The following is a 23,759-nucleotide window of genomic DNA, read 5'->3' on the forward strand; positions in this document are numbered from 1 at the left end:
CTGTTCCAATCCTGCACATGGTGATGGTGATAAGCAGAATGTGACTGCTCGAAATAGAGCTGTTCTGCCCTTTTGCTCCAGTTGGTGTCGCTGCTGGGAGCATCGTGAGTCGCTTCTGAGGCTGGCCGTGCGTCGCAGTTTCCATCATGGCTGACATCGGCTTTCATGGCTGTTGATTTTGGTGAGTGAGTAATTTTAATGAAGATATAACACTGAACTTTGCCTGCATTCTGTAAGTTAGCGCATTTTAAGTTGATTTAGTGAAAAATAATGCCACTGTAATGCACCATTTGCGCTAATTGGAGGTCACAAACAGAGCATGAGAGTTTTAGTAGCATATAGATAAATAAATATCAAGAACATGAGATGAAGAGTCCTTGAAAGTGAGTCCAAAGTTTGTGGGAAAAGATCAGTGATTGGGCAAATGAAGTTATACATCTGATTTAACAGCCTGATGGCTGAGGGGTAATAACTGTTCCTAATGTGCTTCACACACACGTTATTAAAAACAGAGGCTGAATCTGTTCTGCAAGAAAAAGATATTGCAAATGGAAATATTGAGATTATTCAATTAACTGAAACTAAAAATATGCAACAACTGAATGCTGCAGAACTGCAAAATGATCAATGAAAATATTCGTCTGCTTTGTTTACTCTACAGCACCAGCATAAATCTGCCTCCAGAGATGATTCAGGGTAGTGTGAATGAACCAGAAATGTATATTGCTGAGAAACAGGTCCAAATGCTGGTAGAGAGAGTTTTATTTGGGTTTTTAGCGCTGGAAATAGTTACATCCCGCCACACGGGACAGAAGCAAGGTCGCATTGTGTATTCCACGGACCAGCAAATACCAGCCGGTTTAGCGAGCAGAGCGGCGGACACCCCTGCTGAAATCTGGAGGAAAACACACACAGGATGCAGAGGGGGATCACAAAACCGAGGAAAGAGGACCGGGTCGAGACAACAGAGACTTTTGGAGAAGAGGAGTTCGGTGGGTAATACCGAAGTGCACTGAGAGCGGTAAGCGTAAAGGAGTTGGGTGCTTACTGATCTGGTTAACAACAGATGGTGCAAACCGGGGCATATTACGATCGAGGAATGTGTTTGCAGACTGGATATTGAACTGTTTACTGTTGGACTTCAGCCACATTCCACCGGGATACAACACTTGGCGGCACGGGAGGTCGTTCCTGCCTGTGGCCATCGAACGTGCAGCTCCTCCCTTGGAGGGTCAGACACCCTGAGCCAATAGACTGGTCCTGGACGTATTTTCCATCTGGCATAGTTTGCATTTTGTTGTTTGATTGTTGGAGGTTTTTGTGTTGTTATATTTATTCTCTATTCTTGGTCGGTGTGGCTGTAACGAAACCAAATTTCCCTCGGGATTGATAAAGTATATCTATCTAACTATCTAAATTCCACCTCATGTACAGGGATCCGTTAGCAGTATTCATCTCCTATGCTTTATCACTTCTGGCACAATGAGTTGGGGGCAAATACCACAGCATATACCATTTATTGAGGAGGAAGCTGTTAGCTGCTTAGAAAAGAATTTAAAGAACAAACTAATTTTGTATTTCCAAGAAAATCCAAATAACTTGGCAATAGCAGAAAGAGTGATTACTCCACAAGCAGTGATCTTAACTATGGCAAAGGATGCTCAAAAAGAGCCCATTGGTATGGAGTTGGATAATGAAAACAATGAGAAGCTGTCTTGAATGCAATATCACACAGAGTAAACTCCAATGCAGCCAGCATTTATCCTCAAATGCTGAGAGACCAACAGAGGTGCTCATTTCACCATCACTTAAGTGGATTCCTTCTCAGTGAATTGAAACTGCTGTTCCCAATAAATTGCCATTCATAACTGTAGAACAGGGTTTCCCAGCCCAGGGTCTACAGACCGCATGCTTAATGGCATTGGTCCATGGCACAAAAGAGGGTTGAGAATTCTTACAGTAAAACATGAAAAAAAATATTGAATATGTGAAGAGAAAAATCACAAGTAATATATTAGATGTTGAGTACTCTTTAGATAATATTGTTCACACATCAAGGCAGTCTCATCTAAAGTCACAATATCATGCATATTCTGTTATTGTTCCATCAAGTGAGCAGGCACCGTGATGGTGCTGCAGAGTGGCTACTTCGAGCTCATCTGCGGATGTAATTTCTACATTTAATGTCTCTTTTTCTCTTTTTGAAGGTGGATAGGTTTCTGTTGAAGACCCTTTCCTCTAGCTGCACTCAAACTTCAGTCCTTTACAGCAATAGTTGCTGTTCCATATATATATATACACACACATTTCTGGTTCATTCACACTATCCTGAATCATCTCTGTTGGCATATTTATGCCAGTGGTGTTTGGTCTAGTAAACGGAGCTGACAAATAGTAACATAAGAAGATATTGGAGCTAAATATGAAGAAGAAGCTAATCAATCATAAATCTGTCCAAAATGCTGTTATGGTGAGAAGGCAGGTGTATGGGATTGAATGGGATCCGGATTCAGCCATGATGGAATAGCAGAGGAGACTCAGTGAGCTGAATGGTCTAATTCTGCTCCAATGTCATGGTCTTGTGGTCCTACTGTGGATAGAGCTAAAGAACTGCAAGGGTAAAAAGACCCTGATGGGAGTTGTATACAGACCCCCAAACAGTAGTAAGGATGTGGCCTACAAATTAAAACTGGAGATAGAAAATGCCTGCAAAAAGGCCAATGTTATAATAGTCATGGAGGACTTCAATATGCAGGTAGATTGGGAAAATCAGGATGGTGCTGGATTCCAGGAGGGAGAATTTCTAGAGTGCCTCTGAGATAGCTTTTTACAGCAATTCGTGATTGAGCCCATTAGGGAATGAGCTATTCCAGATTGGGTGCTGTGCAATGAACCAGAATTGATTAGAGAGCTTAAGGAAAAAGTACCCTTAGGGGAGAGTGATCATAATATGACCAAATTCACCCTGAAATTTGAGAAGGAGAAGTTAAAGTCAGATGTGTCAGTATTGCCGTGGAGTAAAGGGAATTACAGAGGCATGAGAGAGGAGTTGGCCAAAACTGATTGGAAAAGAACACTGGCAGGGGCGACAACAGAGCAGCAATGGCTGGAATTTCTGCAAGCAATTTGGAAGGCACAGGATACACACTAAGAGGAAGAAGTATTCAAAGGAATGATGATGCAACCATGGCTAACAAGAGAAGTCAAAGCTAACATAAAAGCCAGAGAGAGGGCATATAACAGAACAAAGATTAGTGAGAAGTTAGAGGACTGGGAAGATTTTAAAAACCAACAGAAGGCAACTAAAAAAGTCATTAGGAAGGTAAAGATGGAATATGAATAATAATAGCCAATAATATTAAAGACAATACCAAAAGTTTCTTCAGATACCTTAATTGTTAAAGAGAAGCAAGAATGGATATCTGACTGCTGGAAAATGATGCTGGAGAGATAGTAATAGGGGGACAACAAAATAGCAGACAAGCTGAATAAGTATTCTGCATCAATTTTCACTGTAGAAAACACTAGCAATATGGTGGAAGTTCCAGGTGTCTGGGGGCATTAAGAGTGTGAAGTTACCATAACTAGAGAGAAGGTTCTTGGGAAACTGTAAGGTCTGAAGGTAGATTAATCACCTGGACCAGACTGTATATACCCCAGAGTTCTGGAAGAGGTAGCTGAAGAGATCATGGAGGCATTAGTAATTATCTTTCAAGAATCACTAGACAGGTGGAGGGGCCGGTAGTGCTGAGGAAACAGAGAGTCTGCAGAGAGACTTCGATAGATTGGGAGAATGGGCAAAGAAGTGGCAAATGAAATACAATGTTGTGAAGTGTATGGTTATGCACTTTGGTCAAAGAAATAAATGGACAGACTATTATTTAAATAGGGAGAGAATTCAAAGTTCTGAGATGCAACGGGACTTGGGAGTCCTCGCACAGGATACCCTTATGGTTAACCTCCAGGTTGAGTCGGTAGTGAAGAAGGCAAATGCAATGTTGGCATTCATTTCTAGAGGAATAGAGTATAGGAGCAGGGATGTGATGTTGAAGCTCTATAAGGCACTGGTGAGACCTCACTTGGAGTACTGTGGGCAGTTTTGGGCTCAAACTTATTTAAGAAAGGATGTGCTAACATTGGAGAGGGTTCAGAGAAGATTCACTAGAACGATTCCGGGAATGAGAGGGTTAACATATGAGGAACGTTTGTCTGCTCTTGGACTGTATTCCTTGGAGTTTAGAAGAATGAGGGGGGGGGGACCTCGTAGAAACATTTCGAATGTTGAATGATATGGACAGAGTGGGTGTGGCAAAATTGTTTCCCATGGTGGAGGAGTCTAGTACGAGAGGGCATGACTTGAGGATTGAAGGGCGCCTATTCAGAACAGAGATGCAAAGAAATTTTTTTAGCAGAGGGTGGTGAATCTATGGAATTCGTTTCCACGGGCTGCAGTGGAGGCCAAGTTATTGGGTGTATTTAAGGCAGAGATTGACAGGTATCTGAGTAGCCAGGACATAAGAGGTTATGGTGAGAAGGCGGGGGAATGAGACTAAATGGGAGAATGGATCAGCTCATGATAAAATGGCAGAGCAGGCTCGATGGGCCGAATGGCCGAATTCTGCTCCTTTGTCTTATGGTCTTATCATATTTTTGTCAGAATTCAATTGAAGCATTCATTCCAACTGCTCCAAAGCTGATTCCACCATGGTTAAAACAATGAGTCAATTTCCTTGTATGCACTCATTGTTGAAAAAAAATAGAATTTAATATAAAGAAAAGGTTCATCAATCAAATAAGGAGACTTCCAAACTTTTTAAAATCATCTTTCAGAAATTTTATGGGTTCACCTCCACCAGTGAATATTGTAGAATCCTCAGAAGCTATGACAAGTAAGGAGAACAATAACATTGAAATCAGAGAGTCTTGTAAAGCTAAAAATCCAGAGAAAATGTTGGCCTCTGTGCAACATAAAAAGAGGAAACTCAAAGGCAAAACAGTGGGAATTTATTTCTGCTTACCTCAAGGAAGAATATCAAGATAAACTGCATATTTATTTGAAAAAACATTGTCTAGAAGTTCGGATGGACATTCTGCCAGAAATGTTGATGGAGTTCTACAATATCACCTATCTACCAACATCAAAGAGATACTTCCACAGCTTAGTGTAAGAAGAAATTGATTCAAAAAGACATGACCATTATATCCACCTTTTTTTGAACAATATATTGTTGATGAATTGCAGCTTAATTTAAAACACAGATTAATCACCTCTTGGGATCTACAACTCTGTATGATGAATCTTTGGGAAAGATAATTTGTTCAGGACTACTTGTATCTCAACAGTCAATGCAAGTGGAGCTCAAGTAGAGCTTTTATGTTCAGAAATTAATTATTCTATAGAAATACCTATGCAGCATAAAATACATTTTTAAAGTCTATTGCATCAAGTGATGAAGCCAGAATTTTCATTGAACAGGATGTTGTGGATCATTTAAAATTGTTGGATTTGTCTAAATTGTTATTTTTCTTGTTGTTTAACTTTATTTGTGCTTGTTTTAATATAATCACTTGTTCGTGTGTAATTAATCTCTCCCTTATAGTTGATTGAGTTATTGTTATTTTCTTGTTGTAAACACCTAATAAAACTGTTATACCTTAAGCTTTTTTTAATCTCATTCTTGGTTTCCGAAGAGCCTTCTGGATCACAATATCTCCAGATCCAACAAAATTGCCTACTTTATCTCTCACTGTGACAGGAACATGCTGGTCCCGAATTTCAAACAGCTGCTGTTTACAAGATCCCAACATGACATTGGTGGATTTATCTCCAAACAGCCTCTCCCAATCTATTCACCCCAGTTCCTGTCTAATACTGTTGTAATTAGGTTTCCTCCAGTTAATCTGGAGTTATCTTAATAACCATTGTTCCCAAAAGGTTCTGCTTCTAAAACTTTGCTTCCCAGCCAGGTTCATTTCTCAGTATAAGATCTAGCACAACCCTTTCTTAGTTAGACTGTCTACATATTGCTTGAAGAAATCCTCCTGGCTGCATCTAACAAATTCTGTCTTGCCCAAGCCTTTTCCATTGAGGGCCACTCCATCCTTTACCTTATCCTCAAAACTAGCCATGTGATCACACTGACTTCTACCATCTCCTCTACATTCGTGCAGTGACTTCAGCTAGCAGGCACAGACAATGACCGACTGCTCTGTGAGGGGGCAAGAAGAGCATTTTATAGTACCAGTTCACTTCAGCTGGTATTAGTGCTCACAAGTTTGTGTTTGTTTGTACGCTGTAATACAATAAATCGCATTCAGCATTGGTTGAGCACTGTCATCATGATAAAAAGCCAAAAGCAGAGACACTTCTTGCACATGCTGCTACATTAGCCATGATCCATCAAAGTGATGAACACAGCATTTGGGATGTTATGTTGAAGTTCCATACGATGTTGGTGAGGCTGAATTTGAAATGTGCTGTGCAGTTCTCACCACCTACCTACAGGAAAGATATTAAAAAGATTTTAAGAGCACAGCAAATATTTCCAAGGATGTTGCCAGTACAGTACTTGAGGACCTGAGTTACAGAGAAAGTTCCCCTCCTCCTCGATATTCTCTCTTTTACCCTCTCGCATCAGGCAGAAGCCTAAAAGTATGTACCACCAGGCTCAAGGACAGCTTCTGTCTCACTGTTATCAGACTCTTGAATGGACTTCTTGTAGAATCAGACAGATCCTTGGCCTCGCAATCTTACATGTGATGACTTTGTACTTTATCATTTACCTGCACTGCATTTTTTCCCAGTAGCTTTTACACTTTATTCTGCATTGCTATTGTTTTACTTATTCTAGCTCAATGCCTTGTGTAATGATTTGATCTGTATAAACAGTACACAAGACAACCTTTTCACTGCATCTTGGTACATGTGGCATTAATAAACCAAAGCAACACACACAAAATGCCGGAGGAAATCAGCAGGTTAGGCAGCATCTACAGAAATGGATAAATAGTCGACGTTGCCGGCCGAGACCCTTCATTGGTTCAGGAATGAACCAATAATACAACAATACCATAACTATAACTATTGTAACAATTACAGTAATGATGACACATATATACTGAAGTTGCTTTATTGTAGTTGTGATACTTGGTACATCAGCTGACAGAGCTACACTGCTCCAAATTCATGAGCAGTACTATAATCACTTCTCAAAAATACATTTATCGCAGCAGTCTATGCCCAGATTACCTGCTGCTAGTAAATGTCACACCATAGTCTTGCAGTAACAGTTCTGTCAAATATATACACAACAGCAAAATCAATTAAGACAGTATGTACGACATGTGATCATATTCCTAAATGGCACTGAAGTTGCTGATGTGTATCAAAGAAACATTGACAGTTAACTAGCTACACAGTCCTCTCTGTTTCAAAATTTTGAGTACTGAACACATATTTCTGCATAAAGTCATGATGAATTAGTTAATATAGCTGAGATGGCAACATTCTAAAACTCTAACACAAGCATATAAAATTAAGGAAAGTACAAGAAAATAATTATAATGCTGAAACCCTTTTGTCTTCAAATAGTGTAGAAAAATTGCATGGGTATTACAAGTGTTCTCATAAACCAGTGAACTGTTGTTGTTATGGAATATTGTGCTTGGTCAGAGATAAGTGTCCAAATGTGCCTCGCTTGTATAAGGAAAATCGAGTTTTTAAAAACAGAAGTATTTCCTCGAAGGGAATGTAACAATAGGATTAGATCAGTGAGAAAATTCTGCATGTAACAAAAACACAAGAAATTCTGCAGATGCTGAAAATGCAGAAAAACAGACACAAAATGATGAAAGAATTCAGCAGGTCAGGCAACATCTATGGAGAGGAGAATAGAGCCAATATTTCGGGCCAAGACCCTTCATCGACCTTGGCCCAAAACTTCAGCTCTTTATTCCTCTCCATTGATCTCCCTGACCTGTTGAGTTCCTTCAGCATTTTGTATGTTTTGCATGAAAGAACATATATGGAGCTCCAAAAAGAAGCAGTGAATCAAAATTAAGTGAATGGTGTTTGTATATTACTTTGACTTGGCTTGGGAAAAAAAATGATCTCAAGAAGAAGCTACCTTTTTCAACAGAAAAAAAATACAAGTGACCTTTTTGCAGAAATGCTGAACAGTACTCAATATTAGTGAAAAGAAACTCTAATTATTGTTTTCAGCTTTCCCACCACTGAAATATATTTAAATCAATGTATCAGGGTGCCAAATAAAATTCCTAATTACTGATTTGTATAGAAAGCTAAAAAGCAGAATCCTGTTATTACATTCAGTATGAATACACTGATAACAACCAAGTTATCCCATCTCTTCTAGAAAAATGAGAAACATTAAATAAAATACAGGAAATACATTAAAAATATAAAAGTGTTCTGCAGATCAGCACCTCTGCCATCTGTTCACTAAAATACAATAATATAAAATCAAAACCAAAAATACATTAAACACACACATCATCTGCACAATGAATAGCAGAAACTGACTATGAAAATGTCATGCAAAGTAGTCAAAAATACATCAGTCCATTACACCTCATTGTTGATTCAGTGAACAATGTTTTTTGTTATTGTCAGGAAGTACTCAAATATCTTAAACAAAAATATTGCACAATAATGCATATATAAAATGATTTTTTTTTATTATACAATTAAATAGAACCTTCAGGTTTCAAACCTGTGATAGTTTGCAAACAATTCATTTATTCTGTAAAACTATGGTGTGATATATATACTTGTAGACCAATGTTTAGACCCAGTCTGTGTTTTGTGAATGCTCATAGAATGTGTCAAGATTTCAACTGTGTAGGATGTTTATTTCAAGATTTCTATTGTATATATACTTGGCAAAAGATACTTACTTAGTAACAGCCATTGGTACTTCAATTGCAAGCATTGAGAAAACAACTTAAATCTTAACCCTCTCCTTTCCCCGCAAAGGAGATAGGTTAAGAAACTTCTTGGATTCATCTAGTGCAAGTTACTATAATCTGTTGCATGTACTTAAGGCATTAAAATTAAGGAAAGTAAGCCTGCCCATACTTCTATCGGAACAGTAGCTTAATTCCAGCAGCTACGTAAAGTTCAGCTTTACCCTGGTCTGCACTGCTCCAGCTGATGAAGATGCATGAAAAGATCACAGGGTTTCAGCACTGATACACGAAACGGCTTACCTTGATCATGCTTAGCCAAATGCATTGAAAGAAATTTAATGTTAAATTTGGAGTTAAAGTGGGACTATCATCTTTTACGAAAAACCTCTCTCTCAAAGCAAAACAGTTACTTGAAAGGAATGCCTTCAAATCATATTGGTGTGTATATACAGGTTTCCATATTGTCCAAAAAGTGCAAAGGAAACTTTGAGCGGGTTTAATCACTAAAATGTTTACGAGTGTGAGCAAGATAATAATCAAATTGATAAATTGACTGAATATGAAACGACTTCATACAAAAAACTATTTATTCAGTATATTACGTATGGTTTAGAGGTGAACATGTTGGTCTTAATGAAAGTTTTAAATATTATGCGGGGCATTGAACTAATCATGACACTCATTTGGAGGATAGCTCGCTGGACATCTAATTCATTTTAATTCTTTACGAAGAATTCTTTGCATTTTTTCAAAGCATTTCATATATAGAGCTTGCAGATGGCAAACTGGTTATGATCTGGTGCATAAGTAAAAGAGTTTTTGGCCATTTAGAAAGGGCAACTGGCTCAGAACTATTGCAACAAGTGCTGTGCTATGTTTTCAGTTTTAATTCATGAAACAAAGTTAATTTAACAAGACTACATGAACATTTCATGACAGCTACGTTTACAGAAGGATAAGATATCCTTGATTCATCCTAGATGACAAAATGCTTCTGTTTGTATTAACTGTTGTCCAGATTAATGCCTATGTGTTTCCTAACCTTACCAATTGTAACCTTACAGTTTTTGTTGAATGAAGTTTTCAAGTTTTATGATGATCCGTGCAGTGCATTCCATCACTCTCATTGCAACATCCGTAGTGAATTTATCATTTGGAATTAGAGGAAAGGGGAGGAGATCTGGATACCGGGTTCTCAATCCATCCACACCATATGCTTCCAGAGTATTTACATCTGCTGCAAGTCCTGCCAGACTTTGGCTGTATTCCTCCACTTTATGTGCAAGTGCAGCTGGTTTGACGTCTTTGTCAGACTTCCCCTTAACTGCATATTCAGCTGATATCAAAGCAAGCTTTGCTGCCAAGTAGCACTTGAAACATACCCACTCATTAGCATTTTTGTGCAGGTCATTTCTAGCTGCAGAGAAGTTTGCTCGTGCCTGCCTGAGCCATCTTCGTGCCTCAATGGGGTTGCCCACAGTTTTGAAGGTTGGGGGCACAAAAAACCGTGAAGAATGAGACGAACCTGGAGCTGAAGCAAATTTGGCTTTAAAATGCTGCCTGTCAGATTTATGGCTAGTTGCTTCCTGATTCCAGGATGTGTAAAATCTCTGAAATGAGAACTTTTCTGATTGGAAGCGAGCAGATGAAGAAGAGTAGGTTCTTCTAGAAGCTCGGTCAGTACCGAATTCAGAACCTCCTATCCCTTGCTTTTCTAGCCTATTGATTTCATTCTGTACATGCTTGAAGACTTCAGTTGCTATTTCCAGATTATCTGCATTTTTATCAGGATGCCACTTGAGATATAACCGTCGTATTATCTTTTTCCTTTCTGACTCAGGAAGTCTCCAAGCCTGTTCCAGTACCAAGGTGACCTCTCGAAGGATTTCAGGCAGGGCATGTAGCTTAATCTTCTTTGGAGACTGGTGCTTTGAAGTTGGTGCTCGATGGCTTTCCCTTCCAGGAAAATGGGGAGGTATCGGCCTGAGGCCTGGAGAAAGGCATTCAGTGGGACTTGTAGGAGTGGTGGGTGTACTATCTCTCCCTTGCGAACTTTCATCAGGTCTTGAAAACTTGTACAGATCTAGAGAACTTACAATTTTGTACTCACTGTAGCCGATGTCAATCTGGAAATACTTTCCCAGAAAGCTGGAATGATCAGCTCCTTCACGTTCTACTTCTTGCACAATGATGGCATAAGTGTACGTTGGCTGGTATGATCCATATATATCACCACCTTCAGCATCGACAAGATACCCAACATATTCGCCTGGGTAGAATACATTCAAGGGATCCATGAGGAGTAAGTAATGGATTTCAGCTGGTATAGGTGTGCCTGGTAAAGGCAGTTCAAGTTTTGAACGTTCAGTAGAAGAATCATACTTCACACCTAAGTTGTCCAGTTTTTCATTGATTCTGTAGATGTCATTGCAGCCAAGCATGGCTATTAGGTAGGAAGTATCCAAAATCAAGTTGTCAGTGGCAGTTTTAAGGGTCATTGCCAGGGCCAATAGAAAATTAATATCCTTGCCCTCTGCATGCTGGATATACAAGTGTATCACTGCATTTCCATATCTCTTCAGGAATGCCAACGTTTCACTTTTACTATGAGGGATGGTACTACACCCTTTTATTCGAAGGCTCGTCTGCAGTTTCTCAAAGCAGGAAACTTTTAGACCTTCACGCAAGGCCTTGCAAAGTCGATTGGCTTTTTCTTCGTTTGCCAAATAGGCATTGTCATTTTCATGCTTCATAATCCGGATAAGGCCTGTGATGAACTGTTCTGAGGAAAGCAGCAACTGAAGACGGCCCTGTAGTGAACAAAGTGCCCCAAACTGACATATTTTTGGCGTTTCTTCATCTAAGATCTCTTCCAAGATTCCACTGAGTAACCTTGGCCTAAGTTTTGAAGGGAGCAGCATGATTAACTTTGTATGAAATGAATGGTCTTTTCCCAGATAACACTGGCTGAGATCCACCAGCATTAGCATCCCCACATTCCCCTGCATTCGACTTTTATAATGTGGTGCATCATCAAAAACCAACATGCTTGACTTTGTTAATCTCCCGTCATGACTTGGAAGATAAAGACCTATCTCACGTAGACTTTCAAAGTCAATTCTGACCCTTACCGGTTCACTTTGAAGACTCTTAAAAAGTCCGGACACAGCCCTTTTTACAGTTCGCATTTCATTCGGTTCCAGTTGCTTCCCTTCTGATATTTTAAATATACGCCCTAGTACCTCGACATACTGCTTTGTCGAAATGCTATCTTCTGTGCCCAGAAGTTTAAACAACTGGTGGAAGCTGCCAAGTTCCAAAGGCAGTTTGTACAGGTAAGGTTTAAAATCAGACTCATTTTCAAGATTTATGACAACCTCTTCAGGTTTAAGTAGCTTCCGGCCATCTTCGACCATAACAAATGCAACACCTCGAAGATGGGAGCGGAAATCTTTCTTTTCTGCATTCAGAAATTCATAAGTACTCTGCAACACTTTGACTCTTGTTTTAATCATATCATCTTCTGGAGATGGAATGTTGCAGATGTTTTTGCAGTTACTAATGACTTTGTCTGGTGGGGGATCCAGACTAACATTTAACATTGCTAGAAGTTCCTCTACCTGTTGCTGTTTATCAAGTCTGCTATCTTTCTGCTCCTTAATACTCAAAGGTGTTGCCTTTTCTGGAAGAACCGGGCATGATGTCCACAATAATTGCATAACGTCAGTCTGCTTGAATTTGGGATTGACTTGAGCTCCACTGAAACATATTAGAGAGAGAGTCCCATTTAGTTCCTTATACTGAGGATGAAGTTTCAAGAGCTCTGCTGAAGCGCGTTCTGGGTAGATGAATGAAATCAACGAGAGGTCTTTAAGAAAGGTTCCGGTAAACAGATCAGTCCTCTCTTGAAATATATGATTTAATAGAACGTCAACTTTGTTCTGTATTGTTTCTCTGGACCAATTCTCTGCCTGAGCTCGAACTCCAATGTCCTTAGCAAACTGCAGCAGCTGTTGCTGGGAGACTGTGTAATTCAGTCCAATGTTTCGAAAGAACGTTATCCATGACGTGAGGAATGCAGCACGGTTCTTGGGTTTTTCAACTTGTTCCAGTCGTCGAAAAAAGTCTTGAGAAATGAAAGCATTCTCTGGCAACATTGCTTTAAAAACATTTTCTGTCCTGTCATAGAAACACTTTGTAGGCTTTAGGCGGTTGAACGAATCAGGAATGATTGCAAGGCCTTCAAGTTTATCAAACAATTGCTGTCTGATTGGCGTACCTTCGTCCAAGTTGGAAAGTTTTCTCTTCAGATGCACCAAATGCTCGATCTTAGCCACAGTAGTCAGATTATCAAACTTTGGCAGCAAGTGCTTCAAATACACCTCAAGATCATCCACGGGAACACAGTTGAGGAAACTATACAAGTCCTTCAACTGAGGATTGTCTGCAAGAAATGCAAAGTTAGAAGACAGTGTCCATCTTTCAATTTCAGCTAGAGGAATGTTTTTTCTTAGAACAAAGCAAGACCCATATTTTAAGATGCTGATATAGGTGCCATTTATGGCCTTGTAACAAGGCAATGATTTCAGAATCTTACCATCTTCTTGAGCAGTCAGCTGATTCAAGTTGGAATTGAAATACATCAGAAGCACATCAAAGTCATTGTCATTCAGATTATTTGTCCTTAGTGTTGATGTTCGGTTCATATAATCGAGAGCCTTCAGAATGCTAGTTGGACTCTCAACATTTGCCAAGTGTAAAACCAACTGTGAGACTAATATGTTCTCTTTAGAGCAAGTTTTATTCAATGCGAATTGAATACAGCCAGCTTTCATCAGCGTACTGAAAACCTTTTCATTTTGGCCAGTTGGAAAGATTGAAACATGCATTAAACTAAGTGGTACTAGAACATCACATTCTGGTACCAGCATTTTGTTGCTGGAAATAGTAAATTTTGTACCAGGCAACAAAGCCCAGTCCTTCAATGTCTCAACAATCATTTCAAATGTTGGCCCAATCTCGGCTTCACCTTCCTTCACAGAAATTGCATCACTGATGAAATGCCAAAAGCTTTTCAACCACGGTTCACTTACAAAACTTTCTTTCCATTTCACAACAAATCTTGTTCTGTAATCTCTGGGAAGCACAAATGAGAGCAGCTCGGCAAAGCTGTTTATATCAAAAGCTTTTGCAACACCACAGTTGAGCAAGATATTATTGTACTTCATATAAAGTGTGTTCATGAATAGCTCTTTACGGGATGGGATCAACTCATGGTAAGTTGTCAGAAACTTTGGACGCTTAGCATCAAAAGCCTGCACGACATTGTCCAGAGTAATGAGAAGAGGAAGCCCTTCCACCCTAATCTCATTCTCTTCGGAATCTTTGAAGCAGTAGTCAACCAGAAGTTTCAAATTGTGAAAGAGCTTTAGTGCAGTCTGATGTAGTCGACAGGGCAACTTTCCAAGGTGGCAGCTTGAATCTGGAGATGTAAACGTGTGCAAGAACTCTCGGACATCAGCAGGCGTTACATAGTGGACTGGAATCCCAGCTTCCTGAAAACAGAGGTAAATGTTGGAAGTCTCATCCGAGCTATAAACCAAGTTGAATCCTATATCAAGTAATAAATTTCTGAGCCTGTAAACGTTTTCAGCAATCGTCTTTCGTACTGCAATGTTGTATTCTGTACTTTTCATGTGCTGCAGCTCATCCTGAAGCAAATTATCAAAGAACGACCGGTTTCTATTAGCTGTGGATGTATTCACCCAGCTAATAAAAATTGTAGGGTGCAGTTCTCCACTGTCTGCATTTGGTATCCTGACTACTGGAAGAAGACGCTTGAGATCGTCATGAAGACAACAATATACGGATCTCACAAGGCAATGCCAATCCGGCTGTATGTCCTGCTTGTTGGCTGCAAAGAATGTCAGAAATTTTTTTAAAGAATCCTTCATAACATGAATGGGTGTGTTTTGCAAGACGGTTATTGTTGGGTCAGAACCAAGAAAGTAGCGCTTCCGTACCTGTACCAGCAGTTCCACGTAGGCAGGAGCGATTAAGGTAGTCATGAGGTTATTGTTCCAGTCACTGCGTACCCCAACTCCATTGTCATCCCGCCATAAATTCCTCCTTGCTGAATCCAAAGCAAAGTGTCCATTTACGTGCACAGGTAAACCCGTTTCTAGTGACAAAGGCAGAAAGCAGAAAGCTCTGTGAGGCTTTTTGTAATTATGACTAATGCAGGCAGCAACACCTCCTCGAGGGAAAAGCGTGATGTCTTCATTTTTATGAGCTGAAATAACAGACTTTGAAACTTTCTCCATGTTTGAGAAACCTGACCTGTTGCAGACCAACCATGTTGTAAGGTTGCCTTCAGAATCTTCAATGTCCATAGCATAAGTGATCTGTTGAACTGGTATCTGGCTGAGCTGTTTTCTTTTATTTACACTATCAAGCACAGAGGCATGGAATTGCTTCCGTTTCAGCCTGTCGGCATCTGTGATTTTGGCTTTCACCGAGTACAGAACATTCAGTTCCCCTGTTGTCTTTTCAATATCACAAATGGAAATCTTCTCCATGTGATTTAAAAACATTAGGAGCTCAGCTCCATCGCTACGCAATTTGTCCAAAAGATTTTGGACCATCTGATCTGACACAGGGACTTGACAGATTTCAGATATTTTGGCCATCTCTGCATTTCGTATTGGAAACCTAAACATTGTAGCATTTTCCAGTTTGAAGAGGTTACCTAAAAACGGACTCAATACATCATGAAACTGATTTCTGAAGTCTGAATCTAAATCTCTGAACATCCTTCCAGGGCTGACATTGGTAGATCCGGGTGCATACTTAGCATGGGGATCAAAAATACAGAGGACGTCGTTGTCAGAAATAAATGCCGGGCAGTCGGTTATGTGATACACAGAATTAAAACCGATTCCATATTGCCCAGTCTTGCCAGGATTCCCTTCCTTTGTCCCTCTTCCCAGGTTCTGGATCCCTCTAATATCATCTTCTGTGAAGGGCTGGTTATTGTACACACAAACTGCAGGACCTTGGAGGGGTCCCCACTTCTCATCAAAGATTCGATCTCCTGGATGCTCCCTGGGATCAAATATAAAGTAGATTTCCGTGGCTTTTGCATCATCTGCATTTTGAAGCAACTCCTTTAGCATTTCTTTCTCAGAAGGATACGCATTGAGAATGCTTTTAATCCTACTGGTCAGTTTCTCTTTCTGTCCAAATTCACTGCCAAGGGTACTGAAACAAATATTGGAAGCATAGCGCTCTAGGGCTTTATGACGTTTTGGTAATGCCCCCAGCTTAACAGCCACCTCTCTTGGAATATCTGGATGACAATATTTCACACTCTTATCGCGCACTCTAATCCAAGGACAATCATTGTAGCACAAAGATTTAGCTGGAACAAGAAACCCATCACCGTCTGGTAACAAAAGGGTTCCATATTTTCGCTTGCAGTAATCTCGATTTTTCTCCCTAATGAGACCCCAGACTCCTTCACTAATGATTCTTCGGCACAGCTGAAAATTATTTTCACTTAGTGATTCAGGATCACATTCAGTTTTTAAGACCTGAAGGACTGATGCAAAGTCTTCAACTGTGAATGAGGATTGAACTCCCAGCTTTTCAAAGAATTCACGGAAATTGTTCCTATACTTGTTTGGAAGCTGGTAAAGGTAGGGAGTTGCATCAAAATTCAAGTGGAAGGCAACCTTTGCTGACTCAACGTAAGTGTTCTCAACCAGAACAAAGGCAAAATTTTCAAGTTCCCCATTGATCTGCACTTTTGCACCTTCATTCTTCATCATGGCTTCATGAAGATATTTGTAACAAGCATTTGTTATGTTCTCTTGGCAAAGAGTAATGCCATCAAAGCCAGTGGCTACTTTCTTCAGCTGTTCTAACACTACAAGAATAGGTGGCTTCTTTAACAACCCCAAAAAGTCTTTAACACTCAATGACAGGGTACCGCACCCTTTACTGGGAGGATTTTCATTTAGAATCGGGTGCAGAAGACAGACTATCTCCTGGTACTCAAGTGCGTACACCTCCTTAGCTGAAAATAGAGTTTCAGGTTGAAAATCATTTCCTTTCCAATGTAATGAGAAACCTGGAGGCTTTTTAAGGAAAGGAAGGAAAGGTACAGACTGGAATTTCACAGCAAAGTCTTTAGCTCTGTGGTCCCGATACTTTAATTTCTCATCAATTAAACTGAGTATGATGCTGCTCCGGAGGCAGGCTGCTGCATGATCACTTTCATTTAGTGCTGCCACAGACATCGCTCGTTCCAGTATATCTTCCCAGGATATATCATCCTTGATCATGCCAAGTTGTACGAGCTTTACTAGACGGACTGGGTTCAGGTAGTCTTGTGTAGTTCCACAAGGGAATCTCCCATCACTAATGTCATAGAGCTTAGCAACTCGACCCTCAGGATGAATGAGTCTTGAAGGAACAGATAACAGTTGCTGTTCTCCTGACGATGGAATACAACAGGTTGTACGCAGCAGCCCAGAAAGCTCCAACACCTTTTCATCGAGAATGTAAAGCATTAATGGATCACGAAGCTCAGCCTCTATCTCTTCAATATATGGGAAAAATGCCTCTGTAAAAAACTGCTTCTCAGAAAACGTATTTTCCAGTAATATATTCTTGCAGCCTGCTTCTTCAAAGCCAGCTCTAACCCAAGGTGGAAGTTCCACAGCACACAGTGGTTGAGGCTCAGCCTTTTTGAGGAACTGCAAGAGAATCCTAAAAGCCAAAGGCCCAACGACTGGTCTACGAAGCAAAGTATCATCCAAGAACCTTATGCTTTTGATGGAAACCCAGGAAGTTCCATCTGAGAAGACCTCTGTCAGCTTGTTTCCTCTTCCTTTGGCTATGTCCTCATAAAGACCTTGCCACACCACAGCAAAGTCATCATGAACCAAGGTAATATCAGGCCATAATGTGTAATAGTTGTAATCAACAAGCTCTGCATTAACAGCCATGTCCCGCAACACAGCAAGTGCTTCCAAATATGCCTGAACTATCACATGCCTCATGAAGATGGTGTTCCACCTGCCTTTAGTATCTGTTTTCCAGATTTCTTTCCGATTGGAGGAAACTGCAAAGCAGCCATTGATGTGCACTGGTAATCCTGTTTTGATTCTCAAAGGCAGATAACAGAACACTTCCCCGTAAGCACTACCGTTTGTCTTGATGCTCCATTTTTTGTCTTCTGTTTCAGATAGAAGAACACCAACAGCACCACAAGGGACAAGTCCCAATCTCCGTCCACTTTCCTGCAGTGAAAACATCAGTGCTTCTTCAGTATCCATGCATGAACATATAAGCCACGTTGTGGATTCAGTCATTTTTTCAGGGGGTTCCTCTTCACTTCCCTTCCTGCTGTGTGCTATCTTTGCTGAAAAATCCAAGAAATCGCCATCATCTGGAAGTCTGAACAGAGGTGACTGAAGATCAACTATCCTTCGGAATACCTGAAGAAATTCATCCACCACTATTTGCACTATGCAGGCACACCGAGGCGCTTCAGAAGGAAGCTGTCTTGTACTGGCAAGTGTTTTCATCAACTTTGCTGCCTCCTTTAAAATATTCATGGGTGTGGTCACAGCTTTTGATGAACATAAGATTTTCTTGATTGCAATAAGACTTTGTGCAAAGCCAGGATCAGATTCTTCTGATTTTAAGTATTTTAAGAACATGGTGTTGACATTCTGAGAGAAGAGAATCAACCTATGGCCACACAGACTGAACTCATCTACAAGAGAATAAATATCAGTGATATTATAGGAAACGTTGCTAATTTCACTGACTAATGCCTCCTCCTCCACTCTAAAGGGAAGTCTGAAAAGAGTTCCCATATAGCAAAAGGGTCTTTCCTTGTCCAGTGGCAAATCACAACCAAAGACATTGACAAATGGCTTGAACTGATTGGGGAACTTTCTTAATCTCTTCTGATGTTTGTTCCAATTAATTTTTATCCCAGGATGTGTTTTATCACGAATATGCTTTCCCAAATGACTAATATTGGGATCAAACATTATCATAAATTCACGGCTCAAAATTATAGGGATATCTGTGATGTGGTAAACAGAGTTAAAACCAAGTCCAAACTTGCCAACTTTGTCAACCTCAGTCCTCTTCAGGGATCCACCAAGCCTGGTTATATTTACAAAGTCAGCATCACTGAAGTCAGAGTTGTTGAATGACCAAAGAGCAGGCCCGTGGCACAGTGCCATACCTGGGTCTAGGAGGTTTTCCCGGATATCCGAGTTTCTCCGCATGTCAATCAGGAAGCTGCACTCAGTTCCCTCAGCATCGTCGGCATTTTGTAAGAGCTCTTTGAAGATATCCGCAACTGATGGATATTCTTCTAGAATGTTTCTGATTCGCACAGTGAGGGGCTCTCTTTGTCCAGATTGCTCAAAGCCCAAATTCTCTGGGTTAATGAGCCTCGTACTAAGGCAGGGCACTTGCAATGCCTCAGCCATTTTCATAGGAATGTCCTCATGCACCAAATTAATGGGTTCTAATGAATCATCAAGCAAGTCACTGAGGTCATCCACCTTGATGTCGCAGTAACTACAGTTCTTAATGGGCTCCATTACCAGCTTGCTGGGATCTTTACTGTAATGAATAGGTATTGAAGTATCAGCATTAACCGTGATTTGATTGATGTACAGCCACCTTAAGATGTTTAGTACCAGAAGTAAGTTTTGCTTACTTTCTTGCTCAGTGATTTCACCATCACTTTTCTGTTTGATAATCTTAATAATATTGAAGATGTGCTCGGTTGTTATTTCTTCCAGTGCTCCAAAGAACGTAAACAGCTTGTGATATTTTGCCATTGTTTTTGGTAGGATATATAGGTAAGGCTCCAGATCAAGTTCTTCTATGGGTTTTGTAGCTACATGTCCAGGTACAGTAAAGACCTTCCCCGTCCATACCCAGGGAAAGATCAATGATTTGAACCCTTCTTTATCCTTCTCCAGATGTCCTTGCATAAAGTCATAAATGTCAAGCAAGAAATGCTGAAACTGGTACCATTCATCGTTATTGAAATCCTTGGAATTGTGCCAATCCACAACATTCTTCAAGTGCCCTAAAACCCGGTCCAAGCTGGGTTCCGTGGAAAATCCTAGCAATTTTCTAACTGCAGCAGAGATGTTCTCCACAAGAGGCATGGCAGAGCCAACTAATACTGCATCAGATATATCCCGCATTTCACAAGCCTTGTGGAAAGTTAATACATCCCCTTTCCAAGCAAGGGATTGTGGGTAATTCAGAGGACGTTTCTTACAAACTGGAACCCACTTTATTTTTTGCAATGTTGCCTTTGCTTCAGAAGAAAGCAGTGAAGTCTTTTGTCTATGAAGAATTGTTAGTAATGTCTTGGCTTTTCTGATAACCAGTTCCTGCTCAAACTTGCTACTGCTCTGCAGTACCTCAATTCTTTTGGCCACTTGGATGAGTTCTTTTTCAGTTAACTGATCTTCATTCTTCAAGCCTATTTGTCTCAGAGCATGTAAAATATCTGGAGTTGAGGTATAGCTCTCTGGTGGAAACAATGTTTTTTCATCAGCATAAAACAAATCCTGCAATGTTTCTATTTTGGGATCAAACAACTCTTTAGCTGACAGTAATCTTCCCTGAGAGGTAGAAATAAATTTCAAAGATTTCAGCCATTCTATAAACAAAGCATTTTCATCTTTAAGAAAAGATAAATTAATGAGAATCCAAGATACAATATTTGTTACATCCTTACTAGAATAAAAGCCTTTTTCAATGTCCTGCAGTATAATTTTTAGGCAGTCCGTACTCTTTAGTTGTTCAGCTTTCAGCAAGGTAACTAGTCGAATGGATGCTTCATCAGTGCAATGTATTACAGGAATGGACATCCGTATGTCTGGCGGAAGCTTTGCAGTATGATGCAAGACTTTACTTCCTTTCAATGCAATAAAACTTTGGCTACTTTTCTCAGAGGATGGTTCAATTTTGTTAAAGATAATTAATTCCTGAAGAATTTTCTTGTCTCGCTCATTAACTTCTGGCAAACTAGCTAAGAAACACCTAAGTGCAATTTTATGTGTTGGGGGCAACAACATGACCTGACTGGTAATCTTTTGTGGCAGTGCATTATCCAGGACCTGCAACAAGGTGCTCGGCAGAGGAGAATGGATGTACTTTTTCATAAGGGGGTGCTGCAAACATGGGTCTAGCTCTTTAATGGCAACTCCACCAAGCTTCTCAATGACATCGGCTAGAAACTCAGGGAGCTGTGTTTCATTTTCAGATTCCAAGATTATGGGAGAAGGAGATCGGAGGCGTAAAAGCTTGACTGTGCTTTGGGATTCATCCAAAGGCATCTTCGGGATCAGTGGCAACTCCTCAAACAGAGTTAGGTCTTCAGGGAAGTTATGATATAGATATCTCCATACTGTTGTCAGCCAAGACATTGGTGGATGCTTCCTCTCTGGGCTTCCTGGTGACCACTGCACCATCATCTCTCTGCCAGGCCAGCAGGCATTCATCATTTCTTTGATAAGACGTGCAGAACGTTCGGGAGTCAGCAACTGCAGTTGTGTACAGAGTCGACCTGAGTATTAATAGCAGTAAAGAGAGAAAATTAAAAAAAGAATGATCCAGCTGAATAATTTATGCTAGCTTTACAACTGCAAAAAAAACCTAGCCTAACGCAATCAGTTTTACAGTACAAAAATGGGTTAAAAAGTTGCTATTGGACTCCCAAGCACAGTGCATTTATGAGCACTTGCTGTTTCAGAGTATCTAGAGGCCCTGCGTAAAGAAATGCTGCCCACAGACTGGGAGGATTGCTGCCTGCTTCCATTGTTTTAAAGAGCTGTCATTCCCCCATTAGTTCAACACTCTCTTAACCCATTGTATTGGCAGCTGACTGATTTGCATCTAAACTAGACTGCCCATACAATCAGAATTCCATTATGTTAATTATTCTGTACATACGCCAGATTTTTTCTCTTTTAATTCTCAGTTGAAACTCCAGAGCCACAGTTTCTCATTCTGACATACACAACAAATGGTCCAATTTTGACCAAACTGGATCTATAACTTCATCCAGTACATATCTTTGGATATGAATTCTTGGTATTCAGCCTAGTTAAAAAGTTAAAAATATTTGCCCCAATTCATTAATGTCACTTTCACCAGTGCTCCTTTGAAGTTTTCTGTCTTATTCTACCTGAAGTGAGTGACTATGGTTTGTTTCAGCAGAAAATGCAATAGATCACTGAACACGAGGCAAATATTTAAATCCCTCCACTGTGAAAATGGCAATATTGTTTGACTTCATCAACCTTCCCTTCATATTATGTGTTCAGTTCCTTTAAACCCCATCTTTGATCTCAAGATGCATATGATTGTCCTGACCTCACTCCCTCTCTTTTCAATAGCAGTGGAAATCTAGAACATGACAGCAATATTTAGAAGGACATTGTGTAACCTTTAGTTTTAAACAAATAAGTATAAGTTATGACCCACCCCTCCAAAAAAAATTAGTTTGGAAGCACATTAATTCAATTCAGAATGCGAGCTTTTTCAGATGCAGAAATTACAAAATAATCTGCAAGACAATGTGCAGAATTTCAGTAGTACCTTGTCTCTCCAGCAATAGGAAGCATCTAACCTCTGCTCTGACCTCTCTGGACTAACAGAAAAAGAACCAGGAGTTCACTGAGCAGCAATCAGCTTTCATGAATTTAAAGCTTGTGATTCCATGGCAAATTTAGACAGAGCTCAATGCACAATTGTACTCATATTGCATTAGTAATTGATCACACTTTGCAGGGCCAGAATATAGTAACAATTCCCCTTTAAAGAAAACATACTCTGTAATAACATTGTGGGTAATGAATCTAACTAGGTCATGATGCATCAATACCCAAGTCCTGTGGACAGTGACAAGGTTCAGCTTTCTAGAAACTAAATTGCTCTTGCATTAGGTAATATCTCAAAAGGCACTTCAGAAAGGAAAGCATCCTCAGTTGACTGTTTGGATGAAATGCACAATGCAATAAATAAAACCTGCCTCGGGCAAGTTCTGGCAGCAGACTGGCATTCTCTGAAAGCTGGGAGGTGCAGTGCTCACATTGCAATGCAGGTGGGAGGGTCATAAATAGAAAATAGCTCATCACTCAGGGGACAAAACAAAATATGTTGTGCACTTCATTCTCAGAAAGCGCATTCCTCATTGGTTTGCTAATTTGGTAACCACTGGCCTGTGTCAGCACAGTGCCTCTTCAACCAACTACTTCAATAGCTAATATCTCTCAACCAGGCCTAGGATTGAATAATTAATCCCAGTCGCTTATTTGGTGGCGATAAAAACAAAGCATGGCTTCTCATGCTACCGCTGAGTTAGTAACCTGATGAGCAACTGCAATTCCCAGCTGGCTGCTAACTCTGTGTTATCATTTTAGTCACCGTTATATTTTGGCAAACACCAGTAACTGTTATTAGCTTTAAGTCAGCAACAGAAAATAAACGCATTGATAGCATTTGTGGCTCTGCCAGAAACTGTACCACTGAAGGAATGCAGTGTGGATCAGATGACATCATCATCATGTCTGGTTCTAATATCTTCCTCTGTTAAACAGCCTGCCAGAGTCCACCAGCAGCACTCATTCACAAAGAACAGCAAGGAACTCAGGGCACCTGGCATATTACACACCTCAATTTATCAAGATGGTCACATCATAAAGGCATTGAATGCTGGCCTAAAGTTACTCCAATGCCATTTCTTTGGGTTGATCAGAAAAAACAAAATTGCT

General features: G+C 40.1%; 1 protein-coding gene across 4 annotated transcripts in view; it reads right to left on the reverse strand.

Annotated features, from left to right (window-relative positions):
- Positions 1–7,125: 7,125 nt before the first annotated feature.
- sacs (sacsin molecular chaperone) overlaps positions 7,126–23,759 on the reverse strand; it is a 117,884-nt gene continuing 101,250 nt past the window's right edge. For all 4 annotated transcript variants that reach the window (XM_063054191.1, XM_063054194.1, XM_063054192.1 and 1 more), the window contains one exon: positions 7,126–21,550. In XM_063054191.1, the coding sequence (XP_062910261.1) occupies positions 9,987–21,550 (11,564 nt within the window). In that variant the 3' untranslated portion in view covers positions 7,126–9,986. The remainder of the gene's footprint in view (positions 21,551–23,759) is intronic.

Source organism: Mobula hypostoma, chromosome 7, assembly GCF_963921235.1.
Source record: "Mobula hypostoma chromosome 7, sMobHyp1.1, whole genome shotgun sequence".
In the NCBI taxonomy this organism is placed as follows: Eukaryota; Metazoa; Chordata; class Chondrichthyes; order Myliobatiformes; family Myliobatidae; genus Mobula; species Mobula hypostoma.